The following is a 23,598-nucleotide window of genomic DNA, read 5'->3' as shown; positions in this document are numbered from 1 at the left end:
TACGTAGATGCGGCTATGTCACTTTGTGATCGCCGCAGCTGTTTGTAGGCATTCCAGCCCTACTCCACTTGGTGGGCAACTTCAGTTACATTTACTACTATAAATCAAACTAGCACTATTTGCAACACTAGGTTTGTTTATCAGTAGTCCTAACAGCAGCACCTTCATTGGTTCAGTTGATTAGCAATATTTGTAAAATTGTTTAGGGACCATGGGGACCAAAGTCACAAAGGAGAGGTACTACAGCACAAAAAACACTTGGCATCAAACAAGTTTCAGCTTGCACGAACTGGAGAAAAGACTGCACTGTTTGGTGCTAGATACTCTAAAGAGAACTGGGGAGAGAGAGAGGGAGAGACAACATTACACCAAATTTCCCCCCCTTCCTATCCTACGGAGCAGGAAGAAGGGACCCAAAACGGCAATTCCAGCCTGTGCCATGGCTGGAGACAACACAGCTACCAGAAAACTTTCGTGAAGCACACAAGAGTTCCACAGAAGGTCTGCTAAGTGCTTAATTGCGTTCAAATACCCCGCGGTGTGATATAAAGCTTTCAGGCTGCCTAGGTGGTGAGCATACAGTGCTTTTTACAAAGGCACCAAACTGACCCTGGACAGGCTGTCTTTATGCTGAAAGCAGGGTGCCTTTCCTACTCTAACACCAATTATGCATAGTGACAGGGCACTTGGAAAGACACCTTACTTCAAGGGAATGGCAGAAAAAAGGTTTCTCTCTCCCCACAAGGTTTACTGGTAATTGATTTTAAAAGGCTTATTTTCACATTATTCAGACGTTTTTCAGAATTCCTCTCACTTTTTTTTTTTTTTTTTCCCCCCCCCACTATGGGACAGCAAAGCTCACCACAAAATATTTGCAGGTGAAAGAATTGAAAGGAACTCCTTCTCCAAGCAGGGGAGGAAAAACATAACATTTGTTTCCTGCAGGGCCACAATAAATTGCAGTTTGGTGTTTTTAAAAGCAGCCCTGAAACTGAGGTGCGACAGACCTGTGGCATCAACAAAAAGAAATTCAGCAAACATCAGGGAGAAACAAGGCAAGCGAAGGCGCAATTATAATTACTTCAAGCCAATTACGGTGCTTTCCTAACGCCCGGCGCTGCAGCATCGCAAGGGGAGGCTGCGTTTATTGAGGTCAGCGCTGGCTTTCAAACTCCAGCAGTGACCTCCGCATCGCCTGGCCGCTCGTTACTGAAACAAAACGAGCGAAGGGCTCGGGATCCCGCCGGGCTCCCCAAAACCCGTGCCGACACCCACTCGGACCCGCGGAGGACGAGCGCAGAGCCCTTCCGCCCCCCCCCCCCCCCCCCCCCCCCCCCCCCACAGAATCAGGGGAGGAAGGCGGCGTGCCCAAACCCTTCCCTTCCCCGCCCCAGGCGATGGGGAAACTCCCCCAGCTGTCCCTCGAGAGGCCGGGGCACGGGGTGCAAACACAGCGAGCCTGGGCGCTCATTGCTGAATGCCCGCAGCTCGGAGAGCGGGGCGACCCGAGCACATCAGCCGGCTGGGGCAGCGTTTGGCTCCCAGCACTTCATTAAGTCCATGCCGCCCCCTGCCAGCGCTGAGCTTGTTTCCAGCCTCCCCCCGCTCGGGTCTGGTGTTTTCCCAGCGAAGCCAGGGGACGGCGGGGCCAGAAGCGAGCCAACAGCGCCCCGACGGCACCGCGGGGACGGAGCGGGGCGGCCCCGGGTCCCCCGGCGCTGAAGGAGGAACAAGCTTAAAAAAAAAAAAAAAAAAAAAAAAAAAAAAGGTTACTTCACAGATGTGCATACGTTTCACACACAGGGTGCCCCGCGGTCTGTTACCAGGGCGACGGGAGACCACCGGCGGGCACCTCATTGGCTTCATCAAGTGCGCCCCGGGACGCGGAGACGGGGAAGGGACGGGGAGGGAGGGAGGAAGGGCAGGGAGCGATCCCCGCTTGCAGCCTGCAAAGCTCCAGCCTGCAAAAGCCCTAGGCTGCAAAGCCCCATCCCGCATAAAGCCCGTCCCCGGTGCCCACCCCGGCCGGGAGCCGTCCCGCGGGCCGCACCAGCATGACAGCAGCCGCTTCGGCAGCGGTACGGAGGGGAAAAGAAGAAAGGAAAAAAAAAAAAGAAGGAAAAAAAAAAGGGGGGGAGCGCACCAGTTTCCCGGACACAGTGAGGGAAATCTCGCCGTCTCGTTTTTGGATCGCAAACCCGCCCGAAAGGAGCCGCTGCTCCGCCGCCTCCCCGCCCCTTCCCCGTCCTCCCCTCGCTCCGGCCGGCGACGGGGCCGCGATCGCGACTTTCACGACTCTCGCAGCACCGGCATCAGCAGCAGCAGCAGCGCGCACGAGGCGCTAATCCAGCCGCAGAGCAGAGCGAGGAGGCGAGGGCGGCAGAGGGGATCAGTGGCCGAAGCGGCTTACATTCAGGTTCGCGGGAGAAAGAGCACGCAGAGACAATCATTTCCTGGGAAAAGCTAAAGCCTAATGAGAATTTACTCTGCCGCCTTTATTCAGACAACCAACCCTTTTGTGGCTAGGGCTTCCTGAGTGACAGGAACCCAGGGCCCCTTAATAGGATTTCCATATTATTTCCAACACCTGCCTAGAAGTTATTTGTTTACATTGAAGGAGGCAAGATTCTCAAATCAGACATCTGCTTCTGGTTCAGGCATATCTTAGGAAACCATCTAGAAAGAAGCTTTGTTGCTATGGAGACATTTTTATTTTCTTCCCTTAGTTGGCTGAAAAAACATTAGCATTTCCAATTTTTGTTCTTCAAAAGGCCAAATGTCGCTCAAGAAAACACAAAACTTTTCAAATCGTCATGCAGAATAGGCTAATCGAGCTTTAGATATTTAATTAATTATTCGACTCAATTAGAAGTGTACCAGAGAGAGGCAGGAGGCCCAGTGTAACTTTCCTGCAAATTCTCCTCAATGGCTGATTCCCGCTGGCCAGCGTAATTGCTCAAAAACACATCTAAAACTTTGCAATTCATGATGCACTTGACAATCTTTCATAACAACTTAGGAATCAGTCAGACCACTCATTTCCTCCAGCTTCTTCTAAAATCAGCCTCAGAAACCAAAAACACTCTGACTGGGAATTTACTTCTTTCCCAGCGCGGGAGAAGAGACAGCAAGAGCTGTGTAACACCAGCATTAACCTGCTACTGGCACTCGGCGACTTCAGGCAGGGGATGGAAAGTTGCAGTGCGTTTTGCCCATGTTGCTGACTCCACAATGTAATCTCTTTTCCTCTTCTCCCTCTAGTAGATAATTAGAATGCCCAATGAATCCATTGATACACATTAAAATAAGGGATGTCTCAAATACCTTGGTCTTAATTACAACTCAAAATTAAAATAGGCGATTAGTGCTCAATGCAGAGAGAAAACCTGTCACAGTGCTGGCATAAGCACATAAAGCAGCCACCTAGTTTGTGTCCCGCTTCAGTAAAAGTTGATGAATATTATGTATCTTCTCCTATCCCTTAGGCTAACACCTCTTTATCCAAACCTGCAAACATGTGCTTCATTCCAGACACGTTCACCCTGAGAAAACTGGTGTAAACACGAATGCCAGCATTCGGGGTATGATTTTAATTGCACACTTACATTATAATGAGGACTTCAAAAAAAGACAATAAATAAATCCATCTCCTTCCTCTGCTTCTTTCCTCCTAGCTATTACACTGTCAAAGACTTTGCGCTGGAGAAGACCTTTCCACCCACCTCCTCACCCCAGCAAACTTCCTCTTCCTACTCTACAATGTGAAGTCATAATCTTGTATTATCAACATCACAGTCTGTTGCCATGGAAATAATTAGACATGACTGCTCAGGTTAGAAATTACAGCCCATGTAAGTGTTTGCCTCCTGGGTGAAGAGAGCATCTGGAGAGAGAACATTTGAGTTACCCTAAATCACCAAGTGGCAAAATAAAGTTTGATAGTGAGAAGCGCTGCAGGAGCTCATCCAAATGTGGGCACACCACTGAGTAAGAGTCACCCTGCCGTAACAGGCACGAGCAAAGAGGCCAGCATAGTTTATATACAGAAGAAGAAAAAAAAAAAACATTGGGTAAAGGAAGTGAAGACATCAGACATGGCAGAATCAATTAATTCTTTGATAGTAGAGTACATGCTGTTACTTTCATACGAATGCTCTTCACTAAATTAAAATTCCCAGATGACCTCATTAAAAAGGCAAATGATGTGACACTGAATGAAAGAAAGGAATGTAAAATTTAGTTAAAAAAAAAAAAAAAGAGAGAGAGACATACCTGAGGTTCAGTTTTGTGTTTTAAAATCTGTTAAAAACCACAGACTTGAATGACATGCTACAAGTCTAACTATGAAAAGGTTATTAAGAAAAAAAAAAAAAAGGGCAATGCCAAAAAATCAACTCCATAGGATAGACCAAGACAACAAACAGGACCCTGCTAATTAATATTTGTTCTGCTTCAGCAGACAGTTACTGGACGAGACTGCAACAAACAAGCATGTCTCACCCAATCACATCATTAATCCATTCACGTTCACCACCTGAGGACCAGCTATGCCCTACAGATATTTATTCATCTGTTCCACATACAAACAATTACAACACATTTTCTGGAATTAGAGCACCTGTTACATTCAGCGCAGCTTACATGCCCAGAGGCAGATATCAATTAATACTGAACAAATTATTGTATCGCAAGCCAACAGAAGTTACTCATTATATTTTGATAATGCTACCCTCAAAACACCCATGAAGATCAAAACACAACTCTTGTGGAGCAAAGTTTAGTTCAAACGTGTTCAGCTCAAAAATTACCACTTCATCATTACAGAAAGCAAAATACAAGCAACGCCTTGTTTCCGTACAGAGAAAGGCTCACGCAGAAGCCACGACACGAATACGAAACATGTTTTGATTTTTACAAGCCTGTGAAGAGCTTTTCAGCTGAGTGGTATTAAAGTGGCAAAATGAAATGATCAGGAAATAAATTCTCTAACTTTCTTTAGGCATGTAACAGATAACTATGTTTCTTTGGCTCGTTAAATACAAACTGAATGCAATGGTGTTTGGCAGGAGACTCATATCACTGGAGGAACAATTAAGATGAAGTCTACTGCAGCACATCACATCAGTTTGTGGTGTTCTTCCACCAGTGGAAGAACAAAGTCCAAGCAATGCGATTACATTTAGTAATATCCAGAATTCTGATCATATATGTCGGTCTTTTTTATTTTAAACTACCTTGTTCTTTTCAGAAGCATTACAAGTATCAAATAACAGCTGCAGGAGTAAGCAGCTTACTCTTACTTACATACTAAGTGAACAGAGGTCTAAACACTTAATAGCGGCTAACAGAGAAGCTAAATTGAGACAGGCTCAGGTTTTAGCAAGCACTGGAGCACCTGCCACCAGAAATGTAAATGGAACACGAGACTCACACCAACGAGTCCCCTTTCTCTGTATTTGCCACATGTATAATTATTAGCCTTCTCACAGATTAAGGAAAAAGTAATCTTACTGCTAAACCCACTTGAATTTGCACTGACAGACTTCTAGTTCACTAACATGTTGGACAGAAATGCATCTCCAATCTGCATTTGATTTGTTATTTCAGAAACTAAAATTATCCTTTCATGTAAACCTTTTTTTTTTTTTTTTTTTCCAGAGGGATCTCAAATAGGCTATTTTATTCCAGCCACAAGATAGCAGCTTTTAATTATTGACTTATTGTGACTGAGATGAACTCATAGAAATAAACAGTTTCCACCATGTTGGCATATCGTACTACAGGTATGGCCTGGCCCTAAATAATTTACAATTCAAATGAAAAAAAGAAAAAGAAAAAAAAAGGAATAAGGAAAGATACATCACATGGGTATAAAGAACAGAAATGGATTAACAACAAAAAAAAGTTGCAAAAGTTTAGTCCCATGTACAGGGCAGTGATTTGAAAGACTTTGAAATTCTTGAATATGTTGGTAAGGGACATCACTGGCTGTGACAGACCAAAAGCTTGGCAAGCAGCTGGGAGCTTCCTTTAGTCCGGGTATATCAGCCAACGTCATGGAAAGAGACTGCTACCACTTGATTACTGTCTGCTAGATGACACCATCACACACAAAATGCTTCCTTAAGCTTCTTCAGAGGGTAATTTTTACAGAAGGGGCTTTGTTACGGACCAGAGAAACTTTTGTCAAATTTGTCCCAGAGACAGTGGGTGAGGAGCAGGGCCAGGAAGAATGACATGTCTCCTGACTCAGCAGTCCTCATAAGAGGTGGAAAAATCCTTGCAGGGTGCAAATAGAAAGCAAGGGCACACTGCAGCACTGCAGAATCATATTTTATTTATTTACTAGTCAGTATAAAAAAAAAAAAAAAAAAAAAAAAAAAGCTTACTGCATTAAAAAGGGAAAACATCAGGTCTTCTCAGAAAAGCCACATGTTTTAACTGTGGAGCTGCTTGTTTGTCTTTGTGTCAAAACACGTATTATTCTGTCAGACCCCTTAAGCCACCACTACACTGTCAGCACAGCCCCTTGTTGCCCTTCCCTCCCCTCTCCTCTGCCTTGAAGAGCAGACCCATGACCCAGTTTACTGCATCTCGAGCTCTTCCTCACTTCGAACTTTGCAGAGGATTTGGAGGACTGAATCTGACACAAAATCAGAGAGTTCCCAAAGCCATCCTCCTCCACCGAACTTGCTGTGCAGATGGTGATCTATTATTTAGGAATAGCTCCTGGACAATCTCATGTTATCTGGAAGGTCCCTACTCGTTTTCAGCACTGAACTGCTTGCTCCAGGGAGGTGCTGGGAAGGATGCAAGGCCGGGCTCTCTTATCAGGCAGAAAGTGTCATGTTTAGAAGAGTGATACAAACAGAAATGGGACTGTGTCTGAAAAGAAACAGCCTTTTGATGCCAGCCTGCCTTACTCCACGGCTGCAGCCTCTGATCTTGGCTTCAGTGCTCACCGGTGACATGAACAACTTGCCTGCCACAACCTCCAAAGAACCCGTAAAATCTTGCATGCAAAAGGTGTTACCAGCCCAGCTCTTCTCTTCCTGACCCACACGCTGCTCATTCCTCTCTGTGCTGAGGAACTGAGAGCAGCATTTCCAGCTGCTCCAGCATAGCATTTTCCATGGGCAGAACTACAGGGAGGGTCATGGTGAGCATAACTGGAAACAAGTTTCACGAAGAAAACTGCCTGCCAAATCAAAGACACAGGAAGTGGTAGCACGAAATGGCGAGGGGAAATGGGACACCTCAGTCAAGCTCCTCTATACCGATGGGCAGGATACCTTCGTTATCTGAATCATACACTAAAGCGTAAATTTACACTTTACGAGCTATTCTAAAATCTGCCCTGCTTAATAATCTGTATCAGCAAGAAAACACTTTAAAGTGTCTCTCACAATTAAACCCAGGCACAACCTTGTATAAATCAAAATTTTGCTACCATATCAAAACGTTACACTGGGGCTGTATAACGTTGCCCATATCCTCATTACATGCTACACTAATTACTACCAGCAGATTCAGAATTTTCTGCACATTAGAGGCTTTTAGAGGAGCTATAAAAAATTTCAGGCACCATTAATTTAAATTTGTATTGAAATTTCCTTTTGACAGATGGCCAAAAATTACTTATTATTTAGAGTACCAGAGCTGGCTGTTTGCACATTAGAAGAGGAAAGGGAAAAATTAAAAGCAAGAAGGAAATTTATGTCACGTTCATTACCTGTTAAATGTTAAGGAGCATTATCCTGCATGAATAAATTATTTCATACAAGCACACAGACTCCAGCTGCTGGCAACTGGCACGTTCTGGCTGACAAAAAACATCTCAAGTCACACAGCAGACGATCATAAAAAGCCTCTCTTAACCAGAAGCCACTTAAGGGAGGACAGATCAATAGAACAAGCGACTAACTGCTACTCTGGGCATCACTGAAAACATTTAAGGAAATTAGCAAACTATTTCACCTTGCAAGGCTGGCAGCAAGCCCCATAATGCTGACACACAAGCCAACTCACAACCTGAACACTGTACAAGACAAACATCTACTTATCATTTCAAAATAAATTGCTACAAAGTAGTGACACCCTCCTCTCAGTGTCAGAAGCTGTATGAGTAACAGTGCATTTGAATCATTCTAAGTAATTTCAGATGAACCAAACAAAATCAGTCTTTTCAGTATAAACACATCCGCAATACTCGTACCAGCATAAATACCCCAACATCCCCCAGACATTACAGAAACAGGACTAATAAATCTATTTAAAACAGTAATTGGCATACCCTATATGCTAACAGTTCTCTTTATTCACCTTCATGAGTGAAAGGCTTGTGGTCTCAACTATACAAGTATGCAAGCCTGCTAAAGAAAACAAGCATTTTTATATTCTCAGATATATTTAGATATCTGCCCTACTTGCACTTGTTTGTTTGGATGTGGAGAAAAAAGAAAAACGGCTAAAACTATTTGCTCAGAGTGAACAGGGGGTTTTCTACTGAAATCATCATTAATCTGTGCCTGGTTTCACTGCACAAAGCAATAATCCCAGTTTCTAGCCCTCGTGACAAAGAAGCTAAAGTGAAATCCAATGCACTGTTGTCCTGTGTCGGTGGATAGACAGCTTCAGTGCCTTTGCTGCTCACAGTAAAAACTGACAGTTCCTGTCAGCTCCTGGTTGTTATGCAGAACTACGTGGGTAACAGTAAAACTGACAACAATCAGCTCAATTTCATTCTGTTGGGACAGAGCAAAGTTGCCAATGGCAGAATAGATATGTGGGGAAGGGCATGGGACACGTCCCCACTGGGAGCTGCTGGAGAAGCAAAGGCATGCCCCCTCACACAGCACCCACTGGTGGGACAGGTCTCTGGTGGGGCAAAGGCCGTGCCTGGCACTGTGCTTCTTCTGACTCTGTCCAGGGCACATGAGCAAAACAGAATCCTGAGCTGAAGGGACCTACGTTGAGTCCAACTCCTGGCTCCACTCAGGACCACCCAAAAACCAGACCATGTGTCTGAGAGCATTACCCAAAGGCTTCTTGAACTCCAGCAGCTCGGTGCTGTGACTACTGCCCTGGGCAGCCTGTTCCAGTGCCCAACCACCCTCTGGGTGCAGACCCTTTCCCTAACCCCCAGCCTGACCCTCCCCTGTCCCAGCTCCATGCCGTTCCCTCGGGTCCTGTCTCTGTCTCCAGAGAGCAGAGCTCAGCGCCTGCCCCTCCTTCTGGTCTATCAAGATCTTTCTGCAAGGCCTCTTTATGTTTGAGGGAGTCCACAGCTCCTTTTAATTTAGTATCATCTGCAAACTTGCTTAGTATGCATTTGACTTCTGCATCCAGATTGTTTAAAAAACACTGAAGAGAGCTGGCTCCAAAATGCAGCCCTGAGGACACACTACTGGCCAGTTCCTGGCAATATCATCAAATGCTCCTAAAACTTGTGCTGTGAACACCTCTTCTGCTGTTTGGCCACCCCCGAGAATGAATCACACGGTTCTTAAATAAGCACCACTGAAAACTTGACAAATTGTTTGCAAGTGTTCAGTAAGACAGGTACACATGTCTTGCCCTTTGTAAGACAAGCGTCTCTTCCATTTCACACTCACCATCACCTAAAACCGCTAAATCTTACACTCCTAAAGATTGTGCAAGCTGTTCAAACCCTACTCTGTAACTGCATCCAGCTACCCAGGGCTATGCAGGTCACTGTGCAACCAGCAACAACCGCTTCCGCTGTGAGTTGGTAAATGGCCAGTGGCAGCAAGGGGAGGAGGCTGATCCAGGAGAGGGCAGATCCAAGATGCACCTTTCCATTTGCAGCATTAAAACTCCAGCATCCTCTGTGAGACTTTGATGGTTATCAAGTACAGACGGGCACCCAGGAATAAATGCTGAATTGCTGCAGTATGCATCACTGAATGCTCAAAATTACATGAGCTGCAAGGTATGTATTAAGGCTGTTTATAAACACTATCATTCACAGGATGGTGCACGTATCTATACCACAGAGTCATTAAGAGTGTGAAAACTGACTTCTGGAAGAGAAACATAGGATTCTTAGAGTGAGTGCTGCTTTCTGCAGATCCTTTCACTCTAGTCAGCCAACAGCTCCTGAAACCACAGCAGGTGGGACCCTGCTTCTTTCCTGCAAGTGACACAGCTCTCCATAACTGCAATGCAAATGGTATTATGTGGATATATCAGAATTATAGTTTTACAGCCTCTGAAGACTTAAAACCACTAGCTAATTCTTTCTATCTCCTAAGTTTACACAGCGACTCAGGACAGTCCTCTTTACCATATGTGAGAACAGCCTCAACACTGAGAGTTGGCTAAGGGGCAGAGATCTGATCACCAGTCTCACTGGATGATGGTACATCACCTGCAATCCTAGCTGCATTAGGACCAGCAATGTGTGATACACAGCCTATTCAGGACTCTGATAATGAAGGTCACACCCTGGTTTCACTCAGTGACTTCTTCCACCACTCCAGACCACATGTCAGAAAAATGCATTGTGCAGCTCTTTTGAGCCTATCCTTCCACCTGCAAAATGGAATCCTACCTTAATGGAGTCTCTGTCTGCATGCAGAGCAGCCCCACACGCATGGAGGGGAGGAGGCAGCAGCAGGGATGAGCAGGTGGGGGGGAAGGAGAGAGAAAGAGAAAAGTACTAGTTAGTTTACATAAAATTACACATTTATCATTCTCAGAAGAAAGAATCTTGATATCTGTTAAATAATAAATTGCACAGATGTTAACTTTTCTGTACAGTTAATTATTAATACCCTACAGCCAGATTTATAAAACTAGAACTCCACCTTTTGAACACACTTTCTGGCTACTACAAGGTAATAAATACTTAAGCAATTAGCTTTAGAAAATTACTTGTGAATATTGTTGTTGTTTTTGTTGTTTGCATGTTTTTCAAAACATATGGAGAGTTAAAAAGTAAAAGAAAGAAGGAATGAGAAACAAATGAAGCCATGTACGTATCTGGCAGCACCTACCTCTTTGGTGATCGTTATCATGGTGCTTCTTTTCATCTTTGATCGGGAGGTGGGACTGCCCCCCCAGTGCGCTGGACAGTGCCAGAAGACCAGCACTGCTGCCAATGGGTGGGATGGCTGGAGGCTGCAAGCCTGAGGGGTGCGGAGTGAGCGGCACGGGCAGACCATGTCCATGTGACAAATGCTGGGCCTGGAGTTGTTGCTGCTGTGAAAAATGAAACACAGATATTGAATTTGTTCAGGGAGATGGGGGTTATCTGACTGATCCTGTACATCAAACCTAACTGATCAGATCAACCCATACATCCGATCAACCCATGTATCAACTCTCACAAACATCTTGGCATTTAAAAAATGTCCATATGTTTGGATGCAACACAATCTGTAAACTTCAGGCTGAACTAACAACAAAAATAATTACAAAAAAAAAAAGAGAGATTTTCTTCAGTTTTAGTGAATTTTTTTTTATTCCTCTGATAGAGCTGCTACGTTTTATTCTTGCTAGCAGAAACACACCACGTACATGCCTAATCAAAACATATGTAACTATAAAAGCAGTTATATACTGCAAAAAAAAAAAAAAGCTGAAAATTGAGAAAATTAGTGTTAAACAGTTCTCCCAGCGCTACTGCACAGCATGCAGTGAGAGTTAATTTGAAAGAGAAAACCTGAATTAACAATCCAGAAAAGGAAACTGGTTGCAGCCACCGTTTTAAGCCCTTTAAGTGTCCTCAGCGGTACTTGAGCAAATTACTAAAGAAAATCTAATGTAGCAAGGCTTGGGTCCTCCTGTAGGCTTGCTCAATAATGCTGAAATAATTGGGCACTCTGTGCACGTTTAGTGATGCTCGAATGAAAAGCTAGAGGCCTGCCCTTGTACTCTTCTCTAGCTGCTGACTCTGTGTTGTGACAGGTTTATTTGAGTGGGACTGTGATGCATGCACCAGTAACTGCGCTGACAAGAGTTTAAAGTCATTTTTACCAGTACACTGGCAACACATAGAGAAAGCCCTTGAGAGGTTCGAATTGGAGTGCTTGACCTCAACCAGGGCTGCATCAAGCTCTGTGCTATGCTAACCATCGTGGGTAGATAGTTTGTTGCTACTGAATGGGAAGGCATGAAAAAAAAAAAAAAAAAATGTTATGTTAAATACATCCCAAGAGAGATCTGTTCAGGTCCAAGACTTGCCCACTAACTGTCCAACTAATTCCTGTTCATACAGAAACTAGATTAGCTTTGAAATTTTCTCTTAGTTTCCAAGCAGTCACTTCTCAGGACTCGTGGTAAATCAAATCAGAAGTCCTCTAGGATTGCTCTCTTCCCTGCACATCTTCATAAAGGACTTTGGAAGAGGAAGAAATAAAAACTTAACTCACTTTGCATAAAAACATTCCATTTTAAATTCCTAATTGCGGAGATTCAAGTTCTTCTTTTATTTGTTTTTCATTTGAATCTAAATTCAGTTCCCACCTCACAGCCTAACTCTCTAATCAATCGAGAGGCAATAATACTGTTCACTTGATTTTTCCCTCCCCTCCCTAGCATGAATCTTTACATATGGGTGAGCTGAAAGTAAAAGAATGCAAGTCATATATACTGCACGCCACATAACTCATGCAGCACCCTGCACGCACACACTTTCCTGTGAAGGCAGAGATCCTTCTCCTAGTTTTCAAAACACAATCTAGGTTGTGGAATCTGAGTGACAGTAGCACGTACATGGCATCTGACTCAGCCCAGTGCCAGGGATGGAAAATGAATGACCCAAAAGGAAGGGAAAAAATAACACAAATATTAAAAAAAAAAAAAAAGGACAAAGAAAAAAAGACACAAAAAGAAAAAGAAACAAGATTCTTGCAGGTGGGAAAGAAAGATCAATCCTCTCCCTGTTTGCGAGCCCATGTCACTCTAGTTAAGTGTCCTTTTTCACACAAAGTATCAAACACTTTTTGTTTGTTTAGTGCTCTTATGGAAGGATGTTTCATTGCTCAGAATTGAAAATTAACTACAACAAAATGAAACAAGAGACAACTGTTTGTTGCTTAGCTTTAGGACTTGCATGGGGCTACCTTACAGCAAGAGAACAAGCTGGCATGCTGGATTTGTGGAGGGAAGAGGACAGAGAGAGATGATAAACAGAGAAAGAATATGAGTAGACAAAAGCCCCTGTAATCCAGAATCTTGGATTTCATTTTAAACATGGATTACCCGTTCCTCTTTGAAAATGTGCTATAAACCAATGCAAGAAGATGTCTTCCTGAGTTTGCCAGTGGCTTTGATAAGAGCTAGAGAATACCAGCAGTGACAGAGTTTTGTTCTTGTTAACTCTTTCACTGTTGATCAAAGTATACAAGTAAGGGTCACTCATTGCACAGTTCTGTACAATCCATAGACATTTGCCTACCAATCTACCTAATCTGCATTATATGACCTCCTCTGTGGACACAGGATGGTTTCCAAGGAGCTTGAAGAAAACGGCCGTACAAATGCAATGGCATTTTTACTGGATTTTGTTGGGAGTTTTTCTACATAACTCAGCCATACAGCACCGCAGGCTCTGCATCTTGGCTATGCCAAACGTTAACACCTCCTGGACATAACTTGGGCATTAAGATTAGCATGTGCAATGACGCCTCAGTGCAGCTGCTTGAGATCACCCAGAACTGCATGGCTGGCCCAGATTCTCTTGGCCAAGAACTGAAATGTTTTCCCTTGCAAGTTGAGTTGCAGACACCTCTGAAAAGAACTGAAGAGAGTAGGTGAAAAAAAAAAAAAACAAAACAAACCCACAGCTTTCCTGCCACAGAAAACCATGCACACAACTTTTCTGAAGGGACTCTGAAGATCTTTCATAGAAAGTGATAGGAACATGAAATCTGCATGTAAGATGGCCCCATAGTAGCACAGTGCCATTCACTGATACAGCAGAAAATTGGTGTGATTTAGTTACACTGCAATGGCACAGAGAAAACACTTTGGTATGAAAAACAGACTGCTAACCTAAGTTAACAGCCCAAATTCTGTTATAGACCCACTTGCTTATGCCATGCAGTTGCAGATAATGTGGTGCATAGTTATAGATTGGGGTAGGACTGGAAGTTCAACAACATGTGGATTGGGAGTAGGGCTGCATCAGTACAGAAAAGGACTATGAGCTCCTCCAACATGTTGAGCAATGTTGTATGTCCAAAGTAAGACATGTCCAAAGTGGTCTGAAAACACAAATGAAAAAAATACAAGTGAAATACTGGGCAGACTTTTGCTCTCAGAACACAATGACTTTTGGGGACAAAGCTGGCAATCATAAAAGAAGAAGAAAAAAAAAAGTAAATTACAACATAATTAAGCACTGTTTTCTAACACACATACTCCAGGCAAAGCCAGGAAGTGGTAGCACCTTCCCAGCTGCTATATCCAAACCTTTGAAATCTATTACTATGTTCAAATGTCTGCAACATTCACAGCTTGGTTTTGCTTTTTCACTACCCATCAACATCAATAGCGAGTATTATCTTCTAGACCAGCCTGTACACAGCTGCTTGGTTACAGAGAAAGTTAGAAAAACTTCTAACATGGGCAGTTCCTTACCCACTAGGCATCTGGTTAGTGCTACAAAGTAGCAAGAAAAAACAAAAACAAAAACAAAAACAAAAATGTGGTCTTCTCTCTAGTCCTCAAAATGCCGAAGATATGAAATAAGAAAACTGACAGATATTCTCCCCACAAATATGCACCTGTGGAAAGCAGGTTACATTCATTCTGCCTATAGAATGAATTTAGATCATGAAATCTGATACAATTTAAAAACTTGCAAGGAATGCCTGAAAATAAACCAATTGAGCAACCACACAATTTTTTGATGTTGCTGTAATGCTTTCACTTCCCACTCCTCCATCTCCTCTTTAATTTATTATCCTTAGTCATGTCATTTGTGAACTCTTAGCATATGGTTAACTAGACAACCCTAGAACAGTTGACTACAGTATGCATCAAATCAAGCATGCATTTTCATAACAGGTGAAAACTTGCAAAAACAGTACACCATGCTTTATTATGCTGTAAATTTTCTAGAACTATTTAGAAATAAAAACAGCTACAGTTACCAACCAAGAAACATGCCCTATAGAATGCTACTGGATTGTTTTTAAGAAATATCCAACACACAAAAATATAAGAGCAAGGGTAAAATCAGCAGTCAGAAAGAAGCCAAAAAAAAAGAAAACTTCACTTTTTTGGTAATAAGTTTTGGAAGACAGTCACTCAAATCAGTTTGTCATTAAAAAATGAAATAAAAATTTCAACAATTACCAAGCCATATCAAATAAAGATAACATCTAGTTGCTATTAATCTGGTTTTGGTTTTTAAATTTTCTGAATTTTCTTCTACTTAATCTACAGTGACAAGGGAAAAAATAATTCCCAAAGCCACGTCTAAACAAATGCATAAAAAGGCTTTGTAAAAGGTTCTTATCTGAGTATCACTAATTTTTACAACTGGAATTATAAATATTGATGCTTAGCTTAATTCTTTTCCCCACACATCTTAAGAGATCAAATTTAAAGCAAAATGTGATAATAAACCCACTAACAAATTAGCTTCTAATGCTCTCTTGTTATAGTCAGCACATTCAAAACCTATTTTCCTGGAAAAGGTTCAAGTTTTTACTGGATAATTTCCAAGCAGCTCTGTGTCACAGTAATCTACCACTTTTTCCTTTACAGACCCTGGAAGTGCACAGCCATTATCCAAACAACCTGAACATACTCCTCTAACCCGAAGACAGTTCTAATGTTAACAAACTAACATCTCAAAAAGATACATAATCACACACAAACCTGCTATATATACTGCTGGGGGGACACTAAAGCATCTGACTAATTTAGCTTCATGAAATTATTCAGGTGAAATGACTGACTGTTCAGAGAGAAACATTATTACGATAGCATACACACAAAACGCTAATCAGGGTAAAGAATATAAAGAGATAAAAACAATGGTTTGAGTGGTTTTTTTGAGTGCAAAACAGTGTCAATGGTTCAAAGACCAGCAAGAAAAGGAAGTGCTTTGGCACACACAATTTTAAGCATGTTTCAAATTATATGAATTTTTATCTGTCATGCCTGTTAGCACCCCCTGACATAATGAGCACTGTCTCTGCCTCCTTTATCTGCTGGCATACCATCCCAAACCAGTTTGTTGTTGTTGTTGTTTTTAATGTTAAGGTACAACATGGCAAAACAGCATAGAAGTACAGTCATGCAATAGCTCTTCCAGTGGAACAGTCCTGGAGCTACACGCACATATATCATATGATTGGTTTGTCTTAAAGAGACTGTGTTAAAGATGTAGGATATGGCAACCTACTATCCTTAAGATCAGACTTGTAAGAGAATGATCATTTTGCATCTGCCCAATGTGAAAGGATGGCATCAGAAACTGGTGGGAACTCAGTACCCTCACACACAGCTCATCTGCAGCAAACACAGTGCTTGTTTCTGCTCACAAAGGAAAACAGGTGCACAGGTTAGAAAATCCAGGACAAAGAATGAAAAACATAAAAACGGAGAAAAATGAGATAAATTAAAAGAACAGAAATGAAAATAAAAAAATAAGTAAGTAAATAAATAAAAACCATCAAGCAAATGCCAAAATTCTTCCTCCCTGAGAATCAGTATATTCTGTCTTTGAGGATACTGATTCCACAGAAGGAAAGCAAGCTCCACTGAGAAAACTATGGGGGGAAGGGAAAAATCAATAGCTGTCATTAATCAGAAGGGGAGCATTTAGAACTCCTACATAAATAACAAAGAAACTATCAGATTCATATCTCTACAAATTGCCTTAAAGATCTTTAAAGTGATCTACGAATAAGAAGTCAACTCCAGAATCATATTGCGGGATGAAAGGCAATATATGCAGGGAACATTTCCGTTCTTAATCATATATACAGGAACATCTGTCAGGATACGTTTCGCCATTTGTCCTCCCTTCCCCCCTTATGACTATTTTTCACTCAGTGAAACAGCAAAGAGAGAGGATGAAAGCAACAACAAAAAAAATATGATCCACCACCAAATCAAAGACCTGTGGTTAAAGAGGACAGCATTTTAATAATGGGGGATATGGGGGGAAGCTTTTTGCCACAAAAGGCCGAGTGCATTTTTCCCCAGAATCTCAGAGTTCAGTAGTTCATTTTTCTGTTTGCAGGACTCCTCTCTCATTTTCACGTTGGGAGTGGAGGGAGGAAGAATTCGGCTCCTTAAAATCACTTTGTATTATCATTTAATAAAGGGCAGAAATTCTTGCATAAATCATGCCACTTAAGCTGTCCTCTTCCTTCTTCCCTGTCCCCTTGTTAGCTTAGGAAAAAGAAATTCGCATCTGCAAGAGAAGGCAGAAAGCACCAAGTTCAGCTGTGCTCAAGGTCTTACCGTAAGAAACACCAGTGGCTTCACATGTGCCTCGCATAACAAACCTCTGCTTCAAAACCATTTACAATGACCAGTGCAGAGAAAAGAATAGTGACAGCAGCAATGGGGTGTCTTCATTTACAGAGGGCAAAATTCAGATCTGGACAAGTGCACGCTGTCCTGATTTATCCTATCTACACACACCTGATTTATCCAGACACTCTATTCACATCCTACCCATGGACATTGGGAAGAGATTTTCTCTGCTCTGGACAGACAGTAGGAAAATGGTGTCTCCACTGTGACTTGGTGTCAGAACCATCTGAGATGTATAACTTAATAATAACAGTAAAAACTGGAAGAAATGCCACTGATCATACAGAGACCTGAGTTGCTAAATCTATAAGCGATTCTACCGTCAGAGCTTTTAATGTGGCAACAGTAATTCACTTCTAAACTTCCTCACAAGGTATAGTCAAAGACCCGTGCAGTCTTAGCATAAAATGCATATCATGTATCTCATACATGCATTTGCTTAATGCCTTTCTTTTTTTTTTTTTTTTTTTTTAGTGAACCCCTAGTGAGTCAAATTTCTGGATAGCAATTGCCAAAAAGCACAGACTACATAGCTCTTTCAGTTTTCCAATAGTTATAGATACATGCTGTGTTGAATTTCAGCAAATTGTCTTTGTTTGGGATCTTCATGCACAAAGAAAAAATCTCCATAGAAAATCCTCCTCCAATCTGCATTGACTAATCCTAACCCCCAGAAAAGACGTGGTGGTCAATTAGCTGTGGTGCCAGAGTTTGGAAAATCTTGAGAAACATGGAGGCAGAAGTCAGCTCTCCTGCCTGATCAGATACAGCATGTGAGCTGTAGCACTCGTGTCATATGCACTTACTTAAGCATAACGAGCAGGGCCTCTGGCATCAGCATATTGGCAGTGGGATGTAATAAGTGGTCTGCACTTCGCCCTGAAACATGTTACTGACTGCTCCTACAGTGATAGACCAATATAAATTCAGTAGCTACAACAGCTTGCATAAAGAGGAAAATAGTGGCAGCCCATCCCAAGTGTAGAAACAGCATTTAAAATCCACCCTTAGAGCATTTTTTCAGTAAATATGGAACCTGGAATTATTTACATTCTAATTACTTCTCTCAAAAATCCCTAAAAAGATCTTGTGTACTTCATTTTCACCTTCCTTAAATCAGGATAATGCTGCATATGGAAGAGATTTATTTAAATCATGCCTTACCTATAAGTCTCTCTCTGAAGCTGCCACATGGAAAAAAACTGCAAAAAAAAAAATAACTCTCCACTTCCTGCCCCCCCAAAAAAGCAGTGTCTTCAACCCAGCCATACCTCAGACGAATAATTAAAAACAAAAAAATGTTTGCAGAAATGTTTTTCCTCCTACGATTCAATTTCAGGGATTAGGCAGTGTCAAAAAATTTGCAGACCATGTCTCACACATTCTCAGTATACAAAGAGCAAAGGAGCAATTAAACAGGGAGGAGTGCATTTTGGTTATTTCTTCAGGTACACAACTAAACACAACCAAAAGCACGTACCCATTAAGTCAACCTTGTCTGCCACCTTCCCACTATAACAATCTGTGTACAATATACAGCAGCTGGCCACTTTGTTTTACAGCATCTAAGCTTCAACCACTGCTTGACACCGGCACAGCCCTTGCACAAACAATACAAAAGGGCCAAGAGATGAGCAGCTTGTGCCAGTGCCACAACACAGCTGGGCATTTTGCTGCCTTTCCCCATCCTCGCTGAATTTCCCATTTCTGAAGGCACACATTTGGCAGGAATGGCTTTACCACAAAAACCGTAATGCAGATGTTCACAGTTTACACAGGAAAAGCTTTTGCAACACCTCCCCATGGTCATCTCTCTGCTCGGGCACCGGGCATGGGGTGGCAAAGAGCATCCCTGCTCCCAGTCCGAGCCTCAGCCCTCCTCTGCCCAGGTACCACCAGCAACATCGGCCCACCAAGTGCTGCGGCTCAGCCAGAAGCACCTCTCCTCTCTTCCCCACTGCACAGGCACACACAAAAGGCAGGAAAAGAAAAAAAAAAAAAACACTATCCGCGAGGAGGCAGAAATGCCTCTAAATTGCACACATTCGCACCTAGAAGCAGGAGCTCCGGAGCATGGGGGCCGCGGGAACAACAGCATGCGCTGACGCTAAGTTTTTTATTATAGCCTGTGTGCACCTATCTGCATCTCAATGCTTCCACAGCTTTGTGTACCTGCACACCTATAAAGTTGGTACATAATTTACTTAAACAGGCGTTGTTCTCCACATTTGTAAAAATGGAACACTCACTTGAAAATAACCAGAAATTACATACTTTCTGAGATGGAGCAAACAAGCACTTCCGTCTCAAACACAGGATTGAGATTTTGACAAGCAGTGTATTAAAGAAGGAACTTTATAGCTTGATGGTTATATGTCACAATACAGAGGCATCCTTTTTTTCCAGTAAATGCCATTTGCTTATTTTTAAAGAAGACAATAAAACTGACATAATAAAACAAAATGCTTAAAAATCAAACCAAAGCTTTTCTTTTCTTTTTTTTTTCTTTCCTTTTTTTTTTTTTTTTTTTTTTTTTTTTATTTTTACCCAGATGTATAGAATGGTAAAGGCAAAATCATTTAAATCATTTCCTTAGTAATACAAGTAATATTTAAATAGATTTAATAGTGCTGCTCCAAACCAATGAATTATGAGTTTAAAACCTATTAAAATGTAATGTTTTTTTCCTGAGCTGAGGGGAGAGAGATTTAAATCCACTGAATTTTAATATTTCAGCTTGAGCTGCAGGAGGTAGAGAAAGTCCAAATGAACTATTCCATCAGCACCATTCAAGCATGAACATTTTAATCAGTTTTACTTCCTTGGAGTTCTCTAACACAGTTTACGCTGTCATTCTGAAAGCACTTAACACAGAGAGTGTGAAAAACCACCAAGGCTTGTTATTGCCTTCACAATTGATGGCAAATAATTTTGCAGACTTCCTATCATTAAAATGTCACTGCTAAAAATTGAGGTTCAGCATTTCTTGTGCTAAACTGCATTTTCTTTGAACACCATCACATACCTGTTCTTAAGTTTTTGGTGCATTTATCTCTTTCTGTGATAAACAGGCAGTAGCCTCCATTTCTGTCTTACTATCCAAATGCTGTTGAAAACTGACTATTTTAAAACAGGGGGAAAAAACATACTCTGATAAAATTCTTATAAAGTTGCAAGTTAAATTCCCTGGCTCCCTTATTAAAACGTAACCACATTCACACAGCATGTTCCGATTATATAGTACAATGGATTTAAAAAAAAAATAAAAATAAAAAAAATTTTAAGAGAGTTAGACAGCTCAATTTAGGAATACAGGAAATGAAAACATCATTCCTAATTAGATCATATTACTGATTTAAGGCTACAATTTGTGTGTTGTTCCAACAGTGTGAACTTGCAGTTTTTAATTTAAAAACACGGCAGCTATGGCACATGACAAGATCAACTGGATGCATCATGTTGCTCATGCCGATGCACCGAAACTGGAGAGGGACACTGACTGTGCCCTACTAAGTACCCCACGCAAGAATCCTGCACCACACTGCCCAGGGCAAATACCACCAGATGCAGATTTACAATCCTCTTGCGGAGCATGCTTATGATACATAGTTTTGGTTTAGTTTTTCTCCCCGTATCTCGCAAGAAGAAGATGGATGATATTTAACTTGTTTCAGTCCGTCAACAGTTTTAAACTGAACATGACCTGTGAAAGAAGTCATTATAACAGTGTTTCATTCCATTAAACACAACGAGTTTATTGTCAGGAGAACAAGCAGTCTCTCCAGGTTCCAGGCTCACTTCAGTATTTTGCATTTAAACTGTACGGATCAGTGATTTGGTTCATTTACCAATGAAGATAGAATAATATTGCAAAGTTAAAAAGGTGCTTCATCAGATTCCATTAAATCAGAGAACATTCATATAAAAATATATATGTGAAACACAAAGAGAGACATGATTTGTGCACATTTGTTTCTTGTGCCATACTCCATTCCAGTAAAATCCATTTTAAACTCTAACTGTAGTTCCTCCACTCAAACGAAAAACAGTTCAGCATCAACGAGGTGAACTGAATATGGCCCCAAAACACTGAGAAATCTACGCTACATTTGTATTTCAAAAACTCAGACACTGCTTCTGCCTTCTTCCAACACACAATTCAGTGGGTAATTAACAGATGTCTTTTGAAAAACTATCAACAGAGAACAAACACTGGAAGCTTTTTAAATATCGGTGTTAAAAGAACACAAACTTTGTCAGACTTACCAAGCAGCAAAATAATATAAAACAACATAATTAGAGATATAAAAAAGACATGATTTCTAATTATGTGCTCTGCTTTTTTTTTTTTTTTATTGCTATTCACTTTACTTATGACAAGCCTTTTTGAGTCCCATGCTACATTTTCAGACTCTGAATCTCTCTAAGAGCAGGCATGAAATTATTGTAGGTATTCATGCAACTAGAACTTAAGCTCTCTTGATAACTTGCTATCTTATTTATTCAATTTTTAATGAATCTCTCAAAGACTGAATTAGATTACTTCCCTTTAAATCTGATGTACATGAAATTTTCAGTCTGTATTGCTCCTGTTTCTCTAAAATTAAATAGGTGGCTACACAGCATTTTTTAAGTCAACATAAAACAAGAGTGAAAAAAGGAAGGTAAAAATCACTCTTCTGAGGGAGATGAGAGCTATCCCTTTTTAATCCACAGAAACAAAACTCAGATATTACAAAGATTTCAAGCAATGGAATCTCAATTGACTTGAAAAGATAAATTCAGACTGCAACAGACAACATAGAAAATTCACTTCCGTCTGCTGGGGGCCGACCAATAGAAGTAACTGCCAGGCTCCCAGACAAGCTTCTAGCCTGTGTATATTTATTCTGTGTAGTTTAGCAGTTCATGAAGGCAGGGTAAACTTAAATAACAAGTGCAATAGGCAGTATCTACAATGCCACATGCTCTACATCAATAAACTTAACATTTACTAGGAATCTAAGTACTTTTCACAATCTCCCTAATATATGCAAGGGCGAATGACAAAAACGTACACAGACTGCGACATATTCGTATGCATGCGTGTGCATGTACACACGCACACACACAAGGGTACATGCACATACACACCAACACTACATACACACATGCAAAGCAGACATATAAAAACTTCTACAACAAAGAAGCCAACCTTTAGCTACTTACTTTATGCAAAGAATGTTAATAGAAGGCAATATTTTTGGTTAGGTAATGAAAACTAATTGGGAAATTATTCATCTCCCACTCTCCCCACTGGAGCGTAAAAGACGTACAACAAATGTTATTCATGATTCTACACGACTCGCTCTGATTCACCCCCTTCTTTCTAACGGGTACTTCAGAGGAAATAAAGGTTACTCTTTTCCATTTATATCTTCTAATTGACTACCGGTGTTTTCTTGTGGTCAGAGGGATACAAAATAGAGTTAGAAACAGCCTATTAAAAACAAGCTACAATCAGACCACTGCTCTACACTACCGTCAGCAATGATCAGAGAGTCCTGATTTCCTTGTTAAAAGACAGAGGCATAATTGAAGCAATATCTTCACTTCAGATTGATTATTCGGCGACCCTTATCCACATCTTCACTCAGCAATTTGAATTTTAATGAAAGTAAATGGAATAATTAGCATTTCAAAGTGTGTTTGATACACTGAATAAAAAAAAGGAAAAGACTTTTATGTATAATCTATACACAAAAGAAAAAGCGTTTGGGAGGGGGCAGAATATGGGAAGTACAGTTGTAGTGTCTTCATTAGAATAACTTAAACAACTGCTTTTACCAGCTGCGTAATTATACATGTGAATAATGTGCTATTAAGCTATGACTTCTCACCTTTATTTTATGTAGTGTGAGCAGCCATGGCTTTTGTTGTTATGCCTTTCCTCTCCACTCATAAAATGTAAACACTGTGGCTGCCCACACCCATAAACCTTGCAGGGCTTCTGTACTACCAGCCAATACTGCTGGTCGTAAAGCTTTTAAAAGGGGGGCTCCCCACACCTGTATTTTTAGACAACTGGGACTG

General features: G+C 41.4%; 1 protein-coding gene across 2 annotated transcripts in view; it reads right to left on the bottom strand.

Annotated features, from left to right (window-relative positions):
• The window catches only part of TLE4 (TLE family member 4, transcriptional corepressor), a 97,174-nt gene that overhangs the window by 32,636 nt on the left and 40,940 nt on the right, over positions 1-23,598 (bottom strand). Inside the window, exons 7-8 of one of the 2 annotated variants that reach the window (XM_032206383.1) lie at positions 11,019-11,223; positions 10,574-10,590 (exon numbers count right to left, since the gene is read on the bottom strand). In XM_032206383.1, the coding sequence (XP_032062274.1) occupies positions 10,574-10,590; positions 11,019-11,223 (222 nt within the window). The remainder of the gene's footprint in view (positions 1-10,573; positions 10,591-11,018; positions 11,224-23,598) is intronic. The other variant, XM_032206384.1, reaches the window with a different exon arrangement.

Source organism: Aythya fuligula, chromosome Z (genome assembly GCF_009819795.1).
Source record: "Aythya fuligula isolate bAytFul2 chromosome Z, bAytFul2.pri, whole genome shotgun sequence".
NCBI classification, from domain to species: domain Eukaryota; kingdom Metazoa; phylum Chordata; class Aves; order Anseriformes; family Anatidae; genus Aythya; species Aythya fuligula.
This window is presented reverse-complemented; position numbering and strand designations above follow the sequence as displayed.